The 17,875-nt window shown below is 45.2% G+C and overlaps 1 protein-coding gene across 2 annotated transcripts in view; it reads left to right on the forward strand.

Annotated features, from left to right (window-relative positions):
• The window catches only part of BRDT (bromodomain testis associated), a 212,624-nt gene that overhangs the window by 58,075 nt on the left and 136,674 nt on the right, over positions 1 to 17,875 (forward strand). For both annotated transcript variants that reach the window (XM_075322321.1, XM_075322320.1), the window contains exon 5: positions 564 to 739. In XM_075322321.1, the coding sequence (XP_075178436.1) occupies positions 564 to 739 (176 nt within the window). The remainder of the gene's footprint in view (positions 1 to 563; positions 740 to 17,875) is intronic.

The following is a 17,875-nucleotide window of genomic DNA, read 5'->3' on the forward strand; positions in this document are numbered from 1 at the left end:
TAAGCATTGATAGACTTATAGAAACTTATGAAACTACCATGCATCAGTCGGGAGACCCATGCCGTACTCGTGCATTGCGATCCGTAACTGGAATGAGTTCCGTAGGGCTCATGCAGAGGTCTAAACATGCAGTGAACTTGCACGAGCAGAGACAAGACACGATCATCGCAGACAGAGAAAGTTACGACATAGCCCTGACGTCCCGTTACAGATCAATCCAACGAATTGCAATGGTTCCACAAGATGGTTAAGAACACTATACGTTTATACATTTTTATTTTTTTTTTTTTTATTTTTTGTTTTTAATTTTTTTGTTTTTCTTTATTTCCTACCTTGTATGCTACAGAATTCATCATATATTGGTCTACATGTGTTATTGTATGTCATTTGTCTAGCTATAATGTGCAATAAAGATGGGGGGTGTTAATAATAATAATAAAAAATAATAATAATAAAAAATAATAATTATTACTACTACTAATAACACTAATATTGTTAGGTACTGCTAATTTCTGTAGGATTACAGATGTAAATTCTAAGTAATATTCCCTCTTTTATTTCAGAGTCTAAAGAGGATGTGGAGCCTACTTATGTTCCAATGAAAAAAGTCACTTCTCAGAAAATGCACAGAAATCCATTTCCTCGGCCGGTTATTGCAATGATGCCTCAGAGAGCTACCCTGGTTCCTTTATCCATCATTAGGACTACAAGTACTGTACTCACCAGCCCTTTATCCAAAGTAAGCTTAGGCTCATGACTTTATATTTTACATTATATATACAGTATATTAAGAAAAAGAAATGGAGCTTAAAAGGCCAATATTGTAAAAATATCAAAGTTTTTATTTATACAAAATTCATATTGAAATGGTTACAATCATTATGGAAAAAGTGCATATACGGTGCTTCATAGAGAAAAAGGTGAGTTACCACACAATAGTGGGAGAGCAAGAATGATAACACCCCAAGTAAATTTAAGGGGGCAAAGGGTCATGAATAATTTATGAGTGGCTAGCTAGTGGCTATGGTATCTCTGTCCTAATAGTGACCATGATTCTATATAGCTCAATCAGCATAGATCTACGTAGCAGGACACGGATATACCAAGAATAAGGCTGATCAAGATCTCCCATTGGACGGCTGAGGGGCGTGCGGTGTTGGGCGCGCGGTGCGCGTGCGCGGCGGCAGGGACCCGATTGGCTAGGACGCATTCTCCAGGTCATGGGCTGCCCAATGAAGTCTAGCGACTTCCGTTATAAGGTCCTTGAACGGCAATTGCCGTACACCTTCCCTGATGAAGCCAGCAGACGCAAGCCGTGCGAAACGCGCGTAGGAAGGCTCGTTACACTATCGTGGGACGCTCTGATGTTCGCCCCTCCTTTTAACCATGTGTAAGTTACGGGTTTTTAGGGTCCTTTTTATGTGACTGGCTTGTTATTTGGTAATCCCTGTACTGCAAAACGGACTTATGCCGGTTTGGCTATTTAACTTTATGTGTTCAGTCAGGGTGAGGGCACCATATATATTTTTTAGTCCTTTTGTGACCTTTTATCTTGATCAGCCTTATTCTTGGTATATCCGTGTCCTGCTACGTAGATCTATGCTGATTGAGCTATATAGAATCATGGTCACTATTAGGACAGAGATACCATAGCCACTAGCTAGCCACTCATAAATTATTCATGACCCTTTGCCCCCTTAAATTTACTTGGGGTGTTATCATTCTTGCTCTCCCACTATTGTGTGGTAACTCACCTTTTTCTCTATGAAGCACCGTATATGCACTTTTTCCATAATGATTGTAACCATTTCAATATGAATTTTGTATAATAAAAACTTTGATATTTTTACAATATTGGCCTTTTAAGCTCCATTTCTTTTTCTTAATATTATGTGCCATATGGAGTGGCGTTGATTTTTGATACGAGATGTGCTTTGGTTCAATTTTCTTTTGTATTATATATACAGTACAGACCAAAAGTTTGGACACCCCTTCTCATTCAAAGAGTTTTCTTTATTTTCATGACTCTGAAAATTGTAGATTCACATTGAAGGCATGAAAACTATGAATTAACACATGTGGAATGAAATATTTAACAAAGTGTGAAACAACTGAAAATCTGTCTTATATTCTAGGTTCTTCAAAGTAGCCACCTTTTTGCTTTGATTACTGCTTTGCACACTCTTGGCATTCTCTTGATGAGCTTCAAGAGGTAGTCACCGGAAATGGTTTTCAAGTCACAAGTGTGACCTGTCAGGTTTAATAAGTGGGATTTCTTGCCTTATAAATGGGGTTGGGACCATCAGTTGTGTTGTGCAGAAGTCTGGTGGATACACAGCTGATAGTCCTACTGAATAGACTGTTAGCTGCTTTTTTCTTGCCATAATACAAATTCTAAGTAAAGAAAAACGAGTGGCCATCATTACTTTAAGAAATGAAGGTCAGTCAGTCCGAAAAATTGGGAAAACTTTGACAGTGTCCCCAAGTTCAGTGGCAAAAACCATCAAACGCTACAAAAAAACTGGCTCACATGAGGACCGCCCCAGGAAATGAAGACCAAGAGTCACCTCTGCTGCGGAGGATAAGTTTATCCGAGTCACCAGCCTCAGAAATCGCAGGTTAAAAGCAGCTCAGATTAGAGACCAGGTTAATGCCACACAGAGTTCTAGCAGCAGACACATCTCTTGAACAACTGTTAAGAGGAGACTTTGTGCAGCAGGCCTTCATGGTAAAATAGCTGCTAGGAAACCCCTGCTAAGGACAGACAACAAGCAGAAGAGACTTGTTTGGGCTAAAGAACACAAGCAATGGACATTAGACCAGTGGAAATCTGTGCTTTGGTCTGATGAGTTCAAATTTGAGATCTTTGGATCCAACCACCGTGTCTTTGTGCGACGCAGAAAAGGTGAACAGATGGACTCTACATGGCTGGTTCTCACCGTGAAGCATGGAGGAGGAGGTGTGATGGTGTGGGGGTGCTTTGCTGGTGACACTGTTGGGGATTTATTCAAAATTGAAGGCATACTGGACTAGCATGGCTACCACAGCATCTTGCAGCGGCAGGCTATTCCATACAATTTACGTTTAGTTGGACCATTATTTATTTTTCAACAGGACAATGACCCCGAACACACCTCCAGGCTGTGTAAGGGCTATTTGACTAAGAAGGAGAGTGATGGAATGCTACGCCAGATGACTTGGCTTCCAGTCACCAGACCTGAACCCAATCGAGATGGTTTGGGGTGAGCTGGACCGCAGAGTGAAGGCAAAAGGTCCAACAAATGCTAAGCATCTCTGGGAACTCCTTCAAGACTGTTGGAAGACCATTTCCGTTGACTACCTCTTGAAGCTCATCAAGAGAATGCCAAGAGTGTGCAAAGCAGTAATCAAAGCAAAAGGTGTCACTTTACTAAACAAATTACACACCTAGAGGAATTTCATCAAAAACATTTAAACTTGAATGTTGCACATACTGTATGTTTGAAAAATACCTAGCGGTGAAAAATTTTGCAACTTTTGTTCTTACAATGCGATTCTTAAAAGTGGACTTGGGTGGAGGGGTTTAGAGCAACATATTAGATTTCCATTAATTTAAGCCAGAAAGTGGCACACATTATAGCAGAAATGTACTTGAGTTCATGACCTGTGTACATTCAGGTGCACAGCATACTGGAAAATACTGCAAATTCTGGGAAGTTGTTAAGGGTTTTCCAGGACTATTGTTTGACAAAAAAATCACAGCAGTCTTCAATCCCAAGGTTAGTAATAGGGAGGGGTCTATGAGACACCCCCATTACTAATCATCTAAGTCATGGGTCCCCAAAACCAGTCCTCAAGGGCCGCCAACAGTGCATGTTTTCAGGATTTCCTTAGTATTGCACAAGGGATAATTTAATCACCTTTAACAGTTGATGATTCCAACACCCATGCAATGCTAAGGAAATCCTGAAAACATGCACTGTTGGCGGCCCTCGAGGACTGGAGTTGGGGAACCGTGATCGAAGTAAAAAGAAACGCAAGGAAAAATCCTTTTATTGAAAAAACAAACATTTTCTCCAATTTTTAACCCTCAAAGCACCCACAGGCCAAAAGTAATCCGCAACACTACGTCCCTTGTCAATCTCGTCTCTGCTACATCCTGAGGTTGTAGTGTGTGGTCTTATTAGAAAACGTAACCGATGGCGAGACACTGTGAATGTTTTCCAGTTTGGGGCTCCCTCTTGTGGTCAGTGCTGGCGGTGCAGTTGATGTGTGGAATGAAAGCCACACACCTGTGGAGGTCTGGCAATCTGGGTCAGATTGGGCTATTTAGCTGAGTAGTTTTCTCTTGTTACTTGCCGGTGGTCAATGTTTCCTGTGTGTTAAGGGCATTCTGTAACCAGCTCTGCTGACTGCCAGAACTCCTCTCAGATAAGTGGTCTTTGTACCTTGTGTTCTTGTTGTTTTTTCTGCTTTAATACTAAAGCTTGATTCCTATTATGTCTGTGTGGAGTTCTTGGTGGAATGGGATCATTCCCTGCTGCGAGTGTCTGAATACTTAGCTCCATGATTCTGCAAGGTATTGTGTTTGTCATGCTTGGTATTCATTCAGTCCCTCATCTGTATCAGTGTTTTTGGATCCCAGTAACATCCGAGTGCTGATACAGTGGGGGAGAGGTTGCGTGACCTCAGGATTTTTCCATATCAGAAGTGCTGGTATATATTAGGGTTTTTACGGCTGCTGACAGTTGCTCTTTCCTATCCATTCCTATAAAGATAGTTTGTGCCTCACCTTTGCTGAAATCTGTCTTTTTTGACTTTGTATTGTGTTTTTCTATATCACCGTAGCCTTTACATGTGGGGGCGATCTATCTAACTCTGTGGACTGCTCCGATCCAGATTAGCTTTCTTATATCTCTATCTGTGAGATTATTTAGTTCTCCGGCTTTGTCGAGGCGTCCAGGTCATCGTAGGCACGCCCCATGACTACTTCTAGTTGTGTGTCAGGATTAGGTCTGCAGTCCGTTAAGTTTCAAGCCATTCTGTTATCTTTTTGGGATTCCGCATTTTTTCATCCTCCTCGGTCCCTAAATCCTAACAGGACACACTGACAAAGTCACTGCTGTGAGACCGGTTACGTCAGTGAGTTCTCCTGCGGTCACAGCTGGCTGTTCCCACGGTACCCCAGCTGTGTTCTTGGGTGAACTCATTGAACTCCATCTCGGATTACCGAATTAGGCTATGTTCGTATGTTGAGTATTTGATTGCAGACATGTCATGTTTTTTTGTGCGTTTTCCTGCTAGGAGATGCAGATGTTTTGTAAAATGTCTGCAACCAAATACTTAACCGGTGCACATAGCCTAACCCAGCATTGAGTTCAACTGAGGTCACAGCTGGGGTACCCATAGTAACCCAGCTGTGATCTCAGGTGAACTCGTTGAACTCCATTTTGGATTACCAGAAAGTGCACATTCCGGTAATCCGCCATGAAGTTCAATGAGTTCAACTGAGGTCCCAGCTCTGTACTGTGGGAACCCCAACTGTGACCTTAGGTGAACTCCATGCTGGATAACCGTCATTAAGTTTAATGAGTTCACTTCAGGTACTTTCACCGGAGGTCACGGGTGGGGTACCGTGGGAACCACCAGCTGTGACCTCAGGTGAATTCGGACGACGCCACTCTCACAGCTCCATCAAGGTGTCCCGGTGGCCACAGTGATCAGTCACGTTTCTTAATGGGACCATACACTGTGTCCTCAGGATGTAGCAGAGCCGGGATGTCGTGAAACCTCGTGGTGTGATTACGTCGGATTTGGAGGAATGTTTTGGGGGTTAATAGATTAGAGAAAGATGGAGGTTTCTGTGTTTTTATGTTTTTTTTACTTTCACGATTAGTAATGAGGGAGGTCTCATAGATCACTACCCTTACTAACCTCGGGCTTGATGACAGCTGTGTGTGTTGTTTGTTTTTTTTCAAATTACAGCTGTCTTTAACACTTTATATTACACCAAATTGCTACCCCACAAGGGCAATTAGGATGAGCCAGGTAAAGCTCCAGAATTGGCTCATCTAATGGATGTGCAAATTCTGAGGCTGCTATAGGCTGCAATTTTAGCTTGGGGAGGGCCCAATAACCATTGGCTTCTCAAGACTGAGAATACCAGTCCTCAGCTGTCTGCTTTATCTTTACTGGGTATCAATATTGGGGAGGACCTCACACAGTTTTGTTTAAATTTATTTAATAAAAAAAATAAAAAGCTGCATTTGGTCCCTTGTATTTTAATACACAGGCAAGATAATGCACACAGTAGGGGGCTCCAGCTGTCTACTTTATCTGTGCTGGGTATCAACATACAGGGGACCCTATGCCATTTTTTCAATTATTTATTTTTACACTCCACTTCGGAGTCCCAGGCAACTAGTATGACAGCAACCAATCAGTCAACCAGTCTGGCTGCAGCTAATTACAGATGCTGTCACAGAGGCTGCACAGAGAAGCCGTGAATATTCATAAAATTTAATGAGCAGACCCGGAAGCAGTGTGAAAGCAGCGTAGTAAACAGGGCTGTGGAGTCGGTAAGCCAAACCTTCGACTCAGACTCCTCAATTTCCCTTACTCCGACTCCTACATATATTGCTTATAGTTAAGTGAAAAACACAACACAAACTGTAATAAATTGTAAATATGTAATACACTGTGTAATATACAGTAGATTACATATATAGTATGTAATATATATATATATATATATATATATAATATATATATATATATATTATAATATATTTCTTCATCGTTCCTTATGGGAGACCCAGACCATGGGTGTATAGCTTCTGCCTCCGGAGGACACACAAAGTACTACACTCAAACGTGTAGCTCCTCCCTCCTAGCATATACACCCCCTGGTAGCCAGTCCTAGCCAGTTTCAATGCTTTGTGTTCAGGAGGTACACACACACACATGCATTCTCTGATTTTTGATTTTTTGGATTTCAAAGATTTGGAAGAAAAGCGGGTCCAGTCTGGACTCCCGGCATGTCCCTTCTCACCCCACTGTGTCGGCGGTGCTGTTAAGGTTGATTTTACAAGGCTGGAGCCTTCACATGCCGCGCTCCTTCACCATCCCCTGGGGCTCTGGCTTGAAGTGGGAGCCAACACGGTTCTCACTGCTTTGCAGGAGACCGGTCTCCATCCGCAGCCCTGTTCAGGATTCTGCCGGACGGAGCGTTTAACCTCCCCCCCCCCCAGGGACATGGCCCTGCGTCTCAAAAGCTAAGTATTGAGACGTCTTTACCACAGAAAGTGGTCTTTCCAGGGGTCCCTTGTACTTTATTTATTGGGGGAGTGTGTTATATGTCTGTGGTAACATTTCCGGCCGGTTCTCCAGTTTTCACTGGAGAACTGCGCCGATGGTGCCTGCACGTCGGCCGCATGTTTAAATCTAGGCCCCGGCTTCGCCTGAGGCCTAGTTTCGGTTTCACTGCCCCTGCACATTAGTTATGCAGAGGGACAGTGTGGTTCCGCCCAGCGGCTGTGCAGCACAGGGAACGGATACTCCTCACTGAGGAAAGATTCCCTCCCCTGTCTGCATCATTTGCCCGCTCTCAGAGTAGGCCCCGCCCCCTCTCCTCGCTCCGGTCGCCATTTTATCAGCGTTCTCAATGTCTGCATAGGCACAGAGATACCACATTGTGACAAATGGGGGCCTGGGCTGGGGGACTGGAGGGCACAGAAATGTATGTTAAACGGTCTGGCAAGCCACAACCTCCAGTGGTGCAGCTGCTTATATTCTCTGTTTATATTCTCTGTTTATATTCTCTGTTGGGGGTCATTCTGGAGATGCATTCCCTCACAGAGCCCCCACTTCTGCAGCATGTCTCACATCAGAGCAAGGCTGCAAGACTGTTCTTAATAGGCACTGCATGTAGACTCGTACTGCCTGTACTGAGCACATTAACACAGTGGTCCCTCAGCCTGGAGGCTCATCAGTGGTCCCTCCAGCTGCTCCGGTGGTGCTGAGCATGCATTAGCCCCCTTCAGGGCGCTTCTGCTGCTACGGCTTGCTCAGCAAGCTCTCAGAGGACTCTTCATCTGGTCTCAGTCCCCGTCCTCCTAAAATGGAGACGCAGGGTCCCCCTGTCCTCCCCGTCCCGCAGCTCTGATTCACGAGCTGACTCACTGGACGAGGAGGATGTCTTCACTGGGGGCTCGGACGCTGCTTAATGTGCCATTGATCTGTCCAAAGGTGATGCAGATGCTACTGATTTGATTGCGTCCATTATATTTGTACTGGACCTCAATCCGCCTGTATCAGGGGAGTATCCCCCTCTGGCAGAAAGGCATCAGTATACCTTACAGAGAACAAGGAGTGTGTTCCTTAACCACTCCAGTTTTCCGCCCACTGGACCAAGCCCAGAGCCTGTCCTGACAGACGCTCCCAAAGCGTGGTTCTGATGACTGTTTCCCCCTTCCACCACAGGTGGTCAAGGAGTGGGCTCATTCACCAAGGGTGGTCCCTCCGGTGTCTAGTATTTCAGCCCGGATAGTTGTATCAGTGGCTGACGGCACCTCTCTAAGGATCCCACTGTACATTAATTCTGTACTGGACCTCAATCCGCCAGTATCAGAGGAACAACCCTCTCTGGCAAAAAGGCACCAGTTTACCTTGCCTAAGAGAACAATGAGTGTGTTCCTTCACCACTCCAGTTTTTAGGCCACTGTGACCAAGCCCAGGGTCTGCTCTGGCAAACGCTTCCCAAAGCGTGGTTCTGATGGCAGTTTTCCCTTTCCACCAGAGGTGGTCAAGGAGCGGGCTCATTCACCAAAGGTGGTCCCTCCGGTGTTTAGACTCTCAGCCCGGACCGTTGTATCAGTGGCTGATGGCTCTTACGGCTTTGCTGTCCGCCAGGTTGTCCTTCTGGCCAAATCTGTATGGAGGCGGCAAGGGCCTCTTTCTCCCCAGCTCTTGCAGCAGTGCGGCTTTCAAAGCCATCTCTGCTTCTCTGGAGGAGATGCATTCCCTCACAGGGACTCTTTGCCCGAAATGGTTGCCTTAACTTCCAGACTTCAGTCTTTTCATCCTATGCCATGTCTGCCATGCTGGAGACTCTCACCGCACTGCGGTGGCCTCGGCTAATTTCCTCGCTATCCGCAAGCTCCTGTGGCTTCGGAAGGGGAGGGCGGATGCTTCTAAAGAAGTTCCTTGCTGGGCTCCCTTTGGCAGGGACCAGACTATTCGGGAACAACTGGATGAAATTATTAAGGAAGCTCTTGGCGGGAACAAACCTAAACCAGGAAACCTGTCCAGGGCACGAATCAGTTGAGGTTTCGTTCTTTTCGTTCCTCCATCTGATCGTTCTCTAAGCCCTCGGCCTCGTCCACTGGCTCAGCCAAGGATCGTAAACCCAAATGGCGCACGAGAAGACCGCAGGAGATGCTGCCACTAAGTCAGCCTCCTCCTGGCTATCTGGCCACGCTAGCAACGTCCTTGGTCGGTGGCAGGCTCTCCCACTTTGGCGACGTATGGTTTTAACACGTCTCTGATCAGTGGGTGTGAGATTCCATCTCCCACGGCTACAGGATAGAATTCTATCCAGCCCGCCAAACAGATTTTTTCTGCAACTCCCCCCTGCTCCAAGGCCGCCGCCTTCTCACAGGCTGTGGCATTCTTGCAGGCCACTGGAGTAATTGTACCGGTTCCCGACTGGGAACGGTTCTGAGATTTCTGCTTAAATCTATTCCTAGTACCCGAAGAGGGCGATGCCTTCCGACCTGGATCTCAAGCTTCTCAAGCATGTTCAGGTGTGGCATTTTCGCATGGAGTCTCTGCGATCAATCAATGACCCAAGGAGATTTCCTAGCATCCATCGACATCAGAGATGCCTATCTGCATGTGCCAATCGCAGTTTCACACCAGCGTTGGCTGCGTTTTGCATTCAGAGTGGTCCAATTCGTGGCTCTTCCCTTGGAGTTAGCCACGGCCCCTCGAGTATTTTCAAGGGCGGGGCAGCTGTGATTGAGGTCCTGCACCTCTAGAGGTTGGCAGTGATCCTTTTGTCCTGGACAGCCTTCTAGTCTGGGCTTCATCCAGTGCAAACTGTTAGCGGAGTGCCTCGCTCACTCTCGCCACTCTAACCAATTCGGGTGGTTTGTCTTTCTGTCCAAGCCCACTCTGACTTCGACCCAGAAGTTCATATTCCCAGGGACGCAATTCGACACTCTGTCGGCACTTGGGAAGCTGCCCTTAGTCAAACAGCAGTCCCTCCGCTGGCGGTCGACGTCGTTCCATCAGGCACCTAATACAGGTGCTGGATCAGATGGTGGTGTCAATGGAAGCGATTCCCTTGCCCAGTTCCATCTGCGTCCTCTGCGGCTGGATATTTTCCGCTGTTGGAACAAGCGGACTTCCTCCTTCCACGGGGTGGTGGCTTCGCCACAGACCAGGGGCTCGTCTCAGTGGTGGCTTCGGCCCCTCTGTCTCAGGGACGCTCCTTCCTGGCTCCGTACCGGGTGATCCTCACCAAGATGCTAGTCTATCCGGCTGGGGAGCAGTATATCTCCACCATGGAGCGCAGGGCACTTGGACTCTGTCCGAATTAGCCCTCTGGATCAACGTGCTGGAAATCAGAGCTGTGTTTCTAGCTCTCTAAGCCTTTCGCCATCTGTTGGCGGCCAGGCACATTCGAGTCCAGTCAGACAACGCTACTGCGTTTGCCTACATCAACCTCCAGGGCGGGACACTCAGCCGCCTGGCAATGTTGGAGGTTCATCGCATTCTTCAGTGGACGGAGGACTCCTAGTCCACCATATCCGCAGCCCACATCTCAGACGTGGAAAACTGGGAGGCAGATTGTCTCAGCCGTCAAACCACGATCCTCAGGTTTTTGCAGCAGACGCGCTGGTTCAAGTTTGGTCCCAGCTTCGTCTGTCTTTCGTGTTTCACTCTCTAGTTCTTGCCCAGAGTCCTGCACAAGATCAGAAAGGAGGGCCGTCGGGTCATTCTCATTACTCCAGACTGACCCAGGCAAGCTTGGTACCCTGACCTGCTCCGTCTGTTCGTAGAGATGCCATAGCATCTCCCGGACTGTCCAGACCTTCTCTCACGAGGTCAGTCTTTCCGCCAGAACCTGCGGCTCTCAGATTGACGGCGTGGCGTTTGAGTCAGGGATCTTGACGACTTCTGGTATCCCTCCTGAAGTCATCTCCACTATGACTCGAGCTTGGAAGTATCCGTTGGCCTTTTGGCCTTGCCGACCCTCCTGTCCCTTCTACAGTCCGGTCTGCAGCTAGGACTATCCCTCAGTTCCCTTAAGGGACAGGTCTCGGCTCTGTCAGCGTTGTGCCAGCGGCGTATCGCCCAGCTGGTCCAGGTGCGCGCCTTCATGCAGGGCGCATCTCACATTATTCCGCCTTACCGGCGGCCTTTGGAGCCCTGGGACCTTAATTCGGTCCTCACGGTTTCCGGAAACTCTCCCTTGAGCCTCTTAGGGAGGTTTCTTTGTTTAGTCTTTCACAGAAAGTGGTCTTTCTAGTGGCCATAACTTCCCTCAAGGGAGTCTCTGTTGTGGCCGCACTCTCTTCGGAGTCCTCCTTCATCAAGACAAGGTAGTTCTCCGTCCGACTCCGGACTTTCTCCCCAAGGTGGTTGCTGCTTCCACCTTAACCGGGGCATTTTTCCTGCCTTCCTTTTGTCCGGCTCCTGTTCATCGCTTTGAAAGGGCGTTGCATACTCTGGATCTGGTGCGGGCGCTCCGGATCTATGTGTCTTGCACCGCTGTTCTTAGGCGGTGCACCTCTCCTTTGTGCTGACCGCTGGTCAGCGTAAGGGCCTCTCGGCATTTAAGCCGATCCTGGCTCGTTGGTTTAGGTCGGCCTTTTTCCGATACCTACCAGTGTACTCAAGTGCCTCTCCCGTCGGGGTTCAAGGCACATTTGATCAGAGCTGTCGGTCCCTCTTAGGCTTTCAGGCCTAGGCTACGGCTCAGCAGGTCTGTCAGACTGCCACTTGGTCTAGTCTGCACACCTTTTCGAAGCACTACCAAGTGCATGCTCATGCTTCGGCAGATGCGAGCTTGGGCAGACGCATCCTTTGGGCGGCTGTCGCCCATTTGTGAAGTTAGGTTTTGCCTACTTCTCAGTTTCTGTTTATTTCCCACCCATGGACTGCTTTGAGACGTCCCATGGTCTGGGTCTCCCATAAGGAACGATGAAGAAAAAGAGAATTTTGTTACTTACCGTAAATTCTTTTTCTTATAGTTCCGACATGGGAGACCCAGCACCCTCCCTGTTGCCTGTCGGCAGGTTTCTTGTTCCGCGTGTTATCACCGGCTGTTGTTGTAGACAGAGGTTACGGTTGTTCCGGGTTTTACTCTGTCTCTACTTGTGGGTGGATGTCCTCCTTCAGCTTTTGCACTAAACTGGCTAGGACTGGCTACCAGGGGGTGTATAGGCTAGGAGGGAGGAGCTACACGTTTGAGTGTAGTACTTTGTGTGTCCTCCGGAGGCAGAAGCTATACACCCATGGTCTGGGTCTCCCATGTCGGAACTATAAGAAAGAGAATTTACGGTAAGTAAATATATATATATATATATATATATATATATATATATATATATATATATATATATATATATATATATATATATACACACACATATATTATATATACACACATATATTATATATACACACATATATTATATATACACACATATATTATATATACACACATATATTATATATACACACAGTGGTACCTTGCTTAACAAGAACAATCCGTTCTGGGACTGTGCTTGTTAATCAAGGTACTCGTTCAGCAGAGCAAGATTTCCCATAGGAAATCATTGCAATGCTGACGATCCGTTCCACAACTTCTAAAATGTCCCATCCTGGTCCCCTATTCTATCATTACACACACACACACACACACACACACACACACACACACACACACACACACACACACACACAAAAACTCAAGCTCACACAGACACACATGCGCACACACGCACATATTATATGCTCACCTTACCTTCCGTTCCATCGCCGGTCTCCTGGGACTTGCTGTTCTCTGGTATGGGGCCGGGCTGTGTAACTCGTTACCATAACGACGAGGCAGGAAGTTCCCAGCCAGAGCGCTGACGTCAAAGGCAGAGTCGCTTGCCTCTGATTGGCCAGCGCTCTGCCTTTCATTAGCGGTGACAGGAAGTTCCTCCCTCGTCGCTATGGATGCAGATATACAGCGTGGACTGGAGCGGCGCACTACAGCACCCAGGAGGCCGGCGATGAAACGAAAGGTAAACATATTATGTTATATTATATGCTCACCTTACCTTCCGTTCCATCGCAGGCCTCATGGGTCTTGTAGTTCGCCGCGAGGACGCCGCGATGTACCCGGGAACTACAAGAACCATCAGACCAGCGGTGGAACGGAAGGTAAGATGAGCATAATACTGTATGTGCGTGCGTGCGTGTGTGTGTTTGTGCGTGCATGTGTGTGTTTGTGTGGACTGCAAGTGCAGGTCTGAGTGTGGTGGATGGACGAAACCGGAAGTGTGTGCGGTGAGAATTTCGCTCGTACAGCAAAGCATTCTCGTAAAGCGGGTTACAAATTTACAGAAAGTTTTGCTTGTATAGCGAAATTCTCGTTAAGAGGGTTACTCATTAAGCGAGGTACCACTGTATGTATGTATATGTATGTGTATGTATATATATATGTATATGTGTGTATGTATGTGTATATATATATATAGTGTATGTATGTATATGTGTGTACACTATGTAAGTGGCAAAGTACAGTTTTCAACAAAAACCTACTAAATAAACATTTGTGCAGTCTATGAATTTGTTCTAAGAAATAGAATTGCTTCCATCAGATCATTCTTCGCAGATGACCTCAAATCTGACCTAATAATTTTAAGGCTTGAAAACAACCTCTCTACACTAACTTGGGTTGGAGGCAAAGCCGTAACCACATGGGCAACATCTCTAACGATTTCCGGGTATAAAGGAATTGCCTCATGCACAGTCAGTTTTGGTGAACGGTTGAATTTTTCTATTTCTTTGAGAGCAAGGGAAAAATTTTACTGAAATCTGGTCAATCTGCTGCTATAGGAGATGGAGTGAAATCTTTTTCCTTACAGCAACGCTTTGCCTGCTCCATGTCATCCAAATACTTGTCAAAGTTAAATTCCTCATCTGATGAGGATGAAGATATGGCAGCAGTAGCACTGTCAGGACCCAAGTCCTCTTGCGCCTGGCAGTCCTGTAGCCGGTTCTCCTAACTGCTACCTCACACAAAGCTTCTTTTCCTTTAGAAAGCTGTTGATCATCAAGCAGTATACGATGACTTGGGTCCATATAAACAGCTGCTAGAAGAATTTTACTTTCCAATAGCTGTGTTTCTCTCCGTTTCATTGAACCAGAAATGCCATCTGCGATTAAACCTCCTCTTTGGGACAGGCAAAAAAACAAGTTTTCCACTCCCTTATGAAAATGCCAGGAGTTAAATCCTCAGCTTGTAATTTTTTTAGTCACATTAAATGGGTGATTAAGCAATTTCTTAAATTCAGCCACCTGTGTCCATTGACCTTCATTTAATGTTACTTGAGGGTTCACCATATCTATAAAAAGCGATTTTTAGTTCAAGCAATCGCTCAGTCATTAAATAAGTGCTGCCTCACCGAGTGGCTTGATCAACAATTGCCCCTTTCCCAACACGTCTCTTCAAGATAGAATCAATTTTAGGGGTTCTGGCAGCAATAACCAACTTCCTCACTTTTCCAATTAGATTTCCAGCATGTCCACCCAGTTTCACACATCCGGCTATTCACCGGTTTGGCGGATGCGGCGCACGCCAGTACAATACGATACAGTACAGTGTCAGCGCTGCAACTTCCCGGTGACATGCTCCGGGCACGCTGCCACTGTACTGTATACACTGTACTGGAGTGTGCCGCATCCGCCAAACCGGCAAAAAGCCGGATGTGTGAAACCGGGATCCCTCTTGCAGACTATCTTTTCTTGCCAGCTGCAGCGTGTGCACAACACAGCCCATGTGATGAATATGAATGTGTTTTGAAGTAGCTTCAACATGATCATCTAATCCTAAAGTATCATTTTGCTGTTCTTCTGTTGTAATATCTGTTTGTTCCTCAGTTACATGAACAGCACTGTAGCTCCATCTCTAACATACTAAATCCTAAAATTTTTTCTAGCTGTTGTTCATTACTCTCATTCATCAGTTTACTTGTACTTATCATGTTTGAAGCATTCTCCTTTACAATAGCAAGAACCTGTTCTTTTTTGAGTTCGTAGTCTTGAAGAACTTTTTCCACTAAGGCCTGGAGAAACTGGCTGGTGTGATGATCTTTAGTATCTTTTACTGCCAGTGTCTTGCTAACAATTTCTTTCTTGTCACAAACATATCGAACATTGATGGCAAAATAATTCAGTGAAATGCGGTGACTCTGGCATCCCAGAAAAGGCAATGGGTTTCAAAATAGAACATTCAGACACATCAAAGAATGAGCATATCAGTTTGTGTGGCCTTTTTCTAATCTGCTTTTGCTATTGAATGCATTATTTATGAGCTCAGAAACCTTTCAGGTGATGCGGTTTTTTAAAAAGCTGATCTGCTTCTGCAGCTGACAAACGTATCCTCAAAAAAGGCAGCAAAAACGCTGTGTGTGAATGCAGCTTTAGATCAGGAATAGAACAGACATTTATAGGACATTTCATAACTTTCCCAAATTCCTTTGAAAAATTATTCAGCACATTCTGCATTGCACTACTGTCCCCAATTTATTATATATTTTCGGAGTCTGTGCATTTTATACCGACTCCACCAAAATGAACCTTACCTGGTAGTAAGTATAATTGTCCTGCTTTAATCCTTTTTTTTTTTTTTTTTTTTTTTCCGGATGGCCAAACCCGTCTGTAACACTGACTTCCCTGAGAAGATCTCTTTTAGAAACACTTGTACTTGAGAATTGTTGATACTTTTTCTAAAATTTTTGTTCTCCAATTCTCAGATGGTTTTGTTCTTTGTCTTCCATGCTTAGTGTGGCGCACACAATACAAAGATTTAATTAACTTCTCCTCTTTTTATCTTGATTTTCATATTACCCACACTTACCACAAGTGAGTTTGAGCGAGCGTCACATGCTTTTTTTTTTTTTCTTGTTGTTTTTTCACCCACAATTTTAGAATGGTGGTAACAATGTTGAATTTTGTCAGACGTATTTTTGTGTGTGTGTGTGTGTTTTCTTTTGTGGGGTTTTTTTTTTTTTGTGTGCTTCCAAATACAAAATATTTAATTGCTATAATTTTCTGGGATAAATATTTCATATTCTGGAATCTTTTCAAAGGTTCCATTACTTTCAATCATGAAGTATGTATATATATTTTAGAATTAAATATGTAAACTATGGACTTAATAACTAAAAGGCAGGTAGTTGCTAAATATCTACCTGTTGTGCCAGACGCTGATCTCTGCCAGGATGGACGGCTTCGGTCAGCGATTCAGCGGCTGACGTTACATCGACAGAGCAGCGGCTTCTCTTCAGCTCTGCTTTGTTGGTGCGTGACTGCCGACGTGATGGTGATTGACAGCCAGCTCCCCCTGCTCTGAGCCGCTGCCAGGTAAAACAGGCAGGTAGTTTTAGCAAGTTAATTTTTAGGCCAGCATTATTAAAAATAAAATATTCCACGAAAACCTCTCTAATGACACTTCAGGCCTATAAAATGCAATTTTTATCAATTTCCCCATAATGTTAAGATGTCTGACCTTCTTTGTGCTCAACTGATACAGCTGTATCGTAGACACACACAGCATGGCTGTGATAGGAGAAGAAATACATTTTCTGGGGACTGAGAACTGAGACTGTTCAGAAAAATACTTTGTGCTCAGTCAGCTGAGAAGATGATTAATTTCTTCTGATGTTACAGCTCTTCTCCTTGAGAGCAGAGAGAGTGCTCAGTCTACACTGACGTGAGAACCGAATATAAAAGAGATCAGGACAAATCAAAGGGTGCAATACTGTTTTTTTTTTTTTTCCAAAACGTTTTTTATTGATTTTTCAAATTTGTAAAAACATGACAAGTATCATTGCAAAAGAAGAACATTCGTCTGACAAAATGTGACATAGAGGTGGGTGATACCCCAATTTGGAGTTCCATGTTGCTGTTCGATTTAAGATAGTACACAGTAACATTAAACCAAAACATAGGTAATGAAATATAATATAACATATGCAATACAATTCGTTAAATCTCTGTGTCGTCCCTGAATGATTTCAATTTTGCTAGCGTGTCTTGGTATTCCCAACCGTCTCGTCTCCCCCTCCCGCCAGAGCCCCCTCCTAGGTGATTCTCAGTTTACCCAGGCTGTCCTGGATATCGCTCAGGATATACCACTCCGAGTGAACAAAAGGTGCCATCAGGTTAATTATTTCTCCCTGTGTGAATTGGCTTTCAATAAAATGTCTCCATCTCACAAAAAACTTGGCTGTCAACCCATCTTTATCCCTCTCCGCTTCTAGTTTTTCCCACTTCAGAAGGTTGTGTAGTTCGCCCACAACCTCCTTTATGGATGGGCCCTCCCTTTGAATCCAGTGTTTTAAGATGCAACGCTTAGCTATCATGGCTATGTCATGCGTTATTGCGTATTTCCTCTTTTCCTGCGTGCTCGGTCCTCCTCCTCCCTCAAAGGAGTGGAAAATCCACACCATTAAGTCTAGTTTGCTGAAAATTCCCCATGTTGACTGGGCAAATAGTCTGACTTGGTTCCAGAACCTAGCGATTGTCTCACATTCCCATAGCCCATGCAGCATATCCGTTTTCTCTTTTTGACACTTAGGACACCACCTATCCCTACCTGGTATGTTGAAACCTA

The sequence above is a fragment of the Anomaloglossus baeobatrachus genome, chromosome 8 (assembly GCF_048569485.1).
Source record: "Anomaloglossus baeobatrachus isolate aAnoBae1 chromosome 8, aAnoBae1.hap1, whole genome shotgun sequence".
Lineage (NCBI taxonomy): Eukaryota > Metazoa > Chordata > Amphibia > Anura > Aromobatidae > Anomaloglossus > Anomaloglossus baeobatrachus.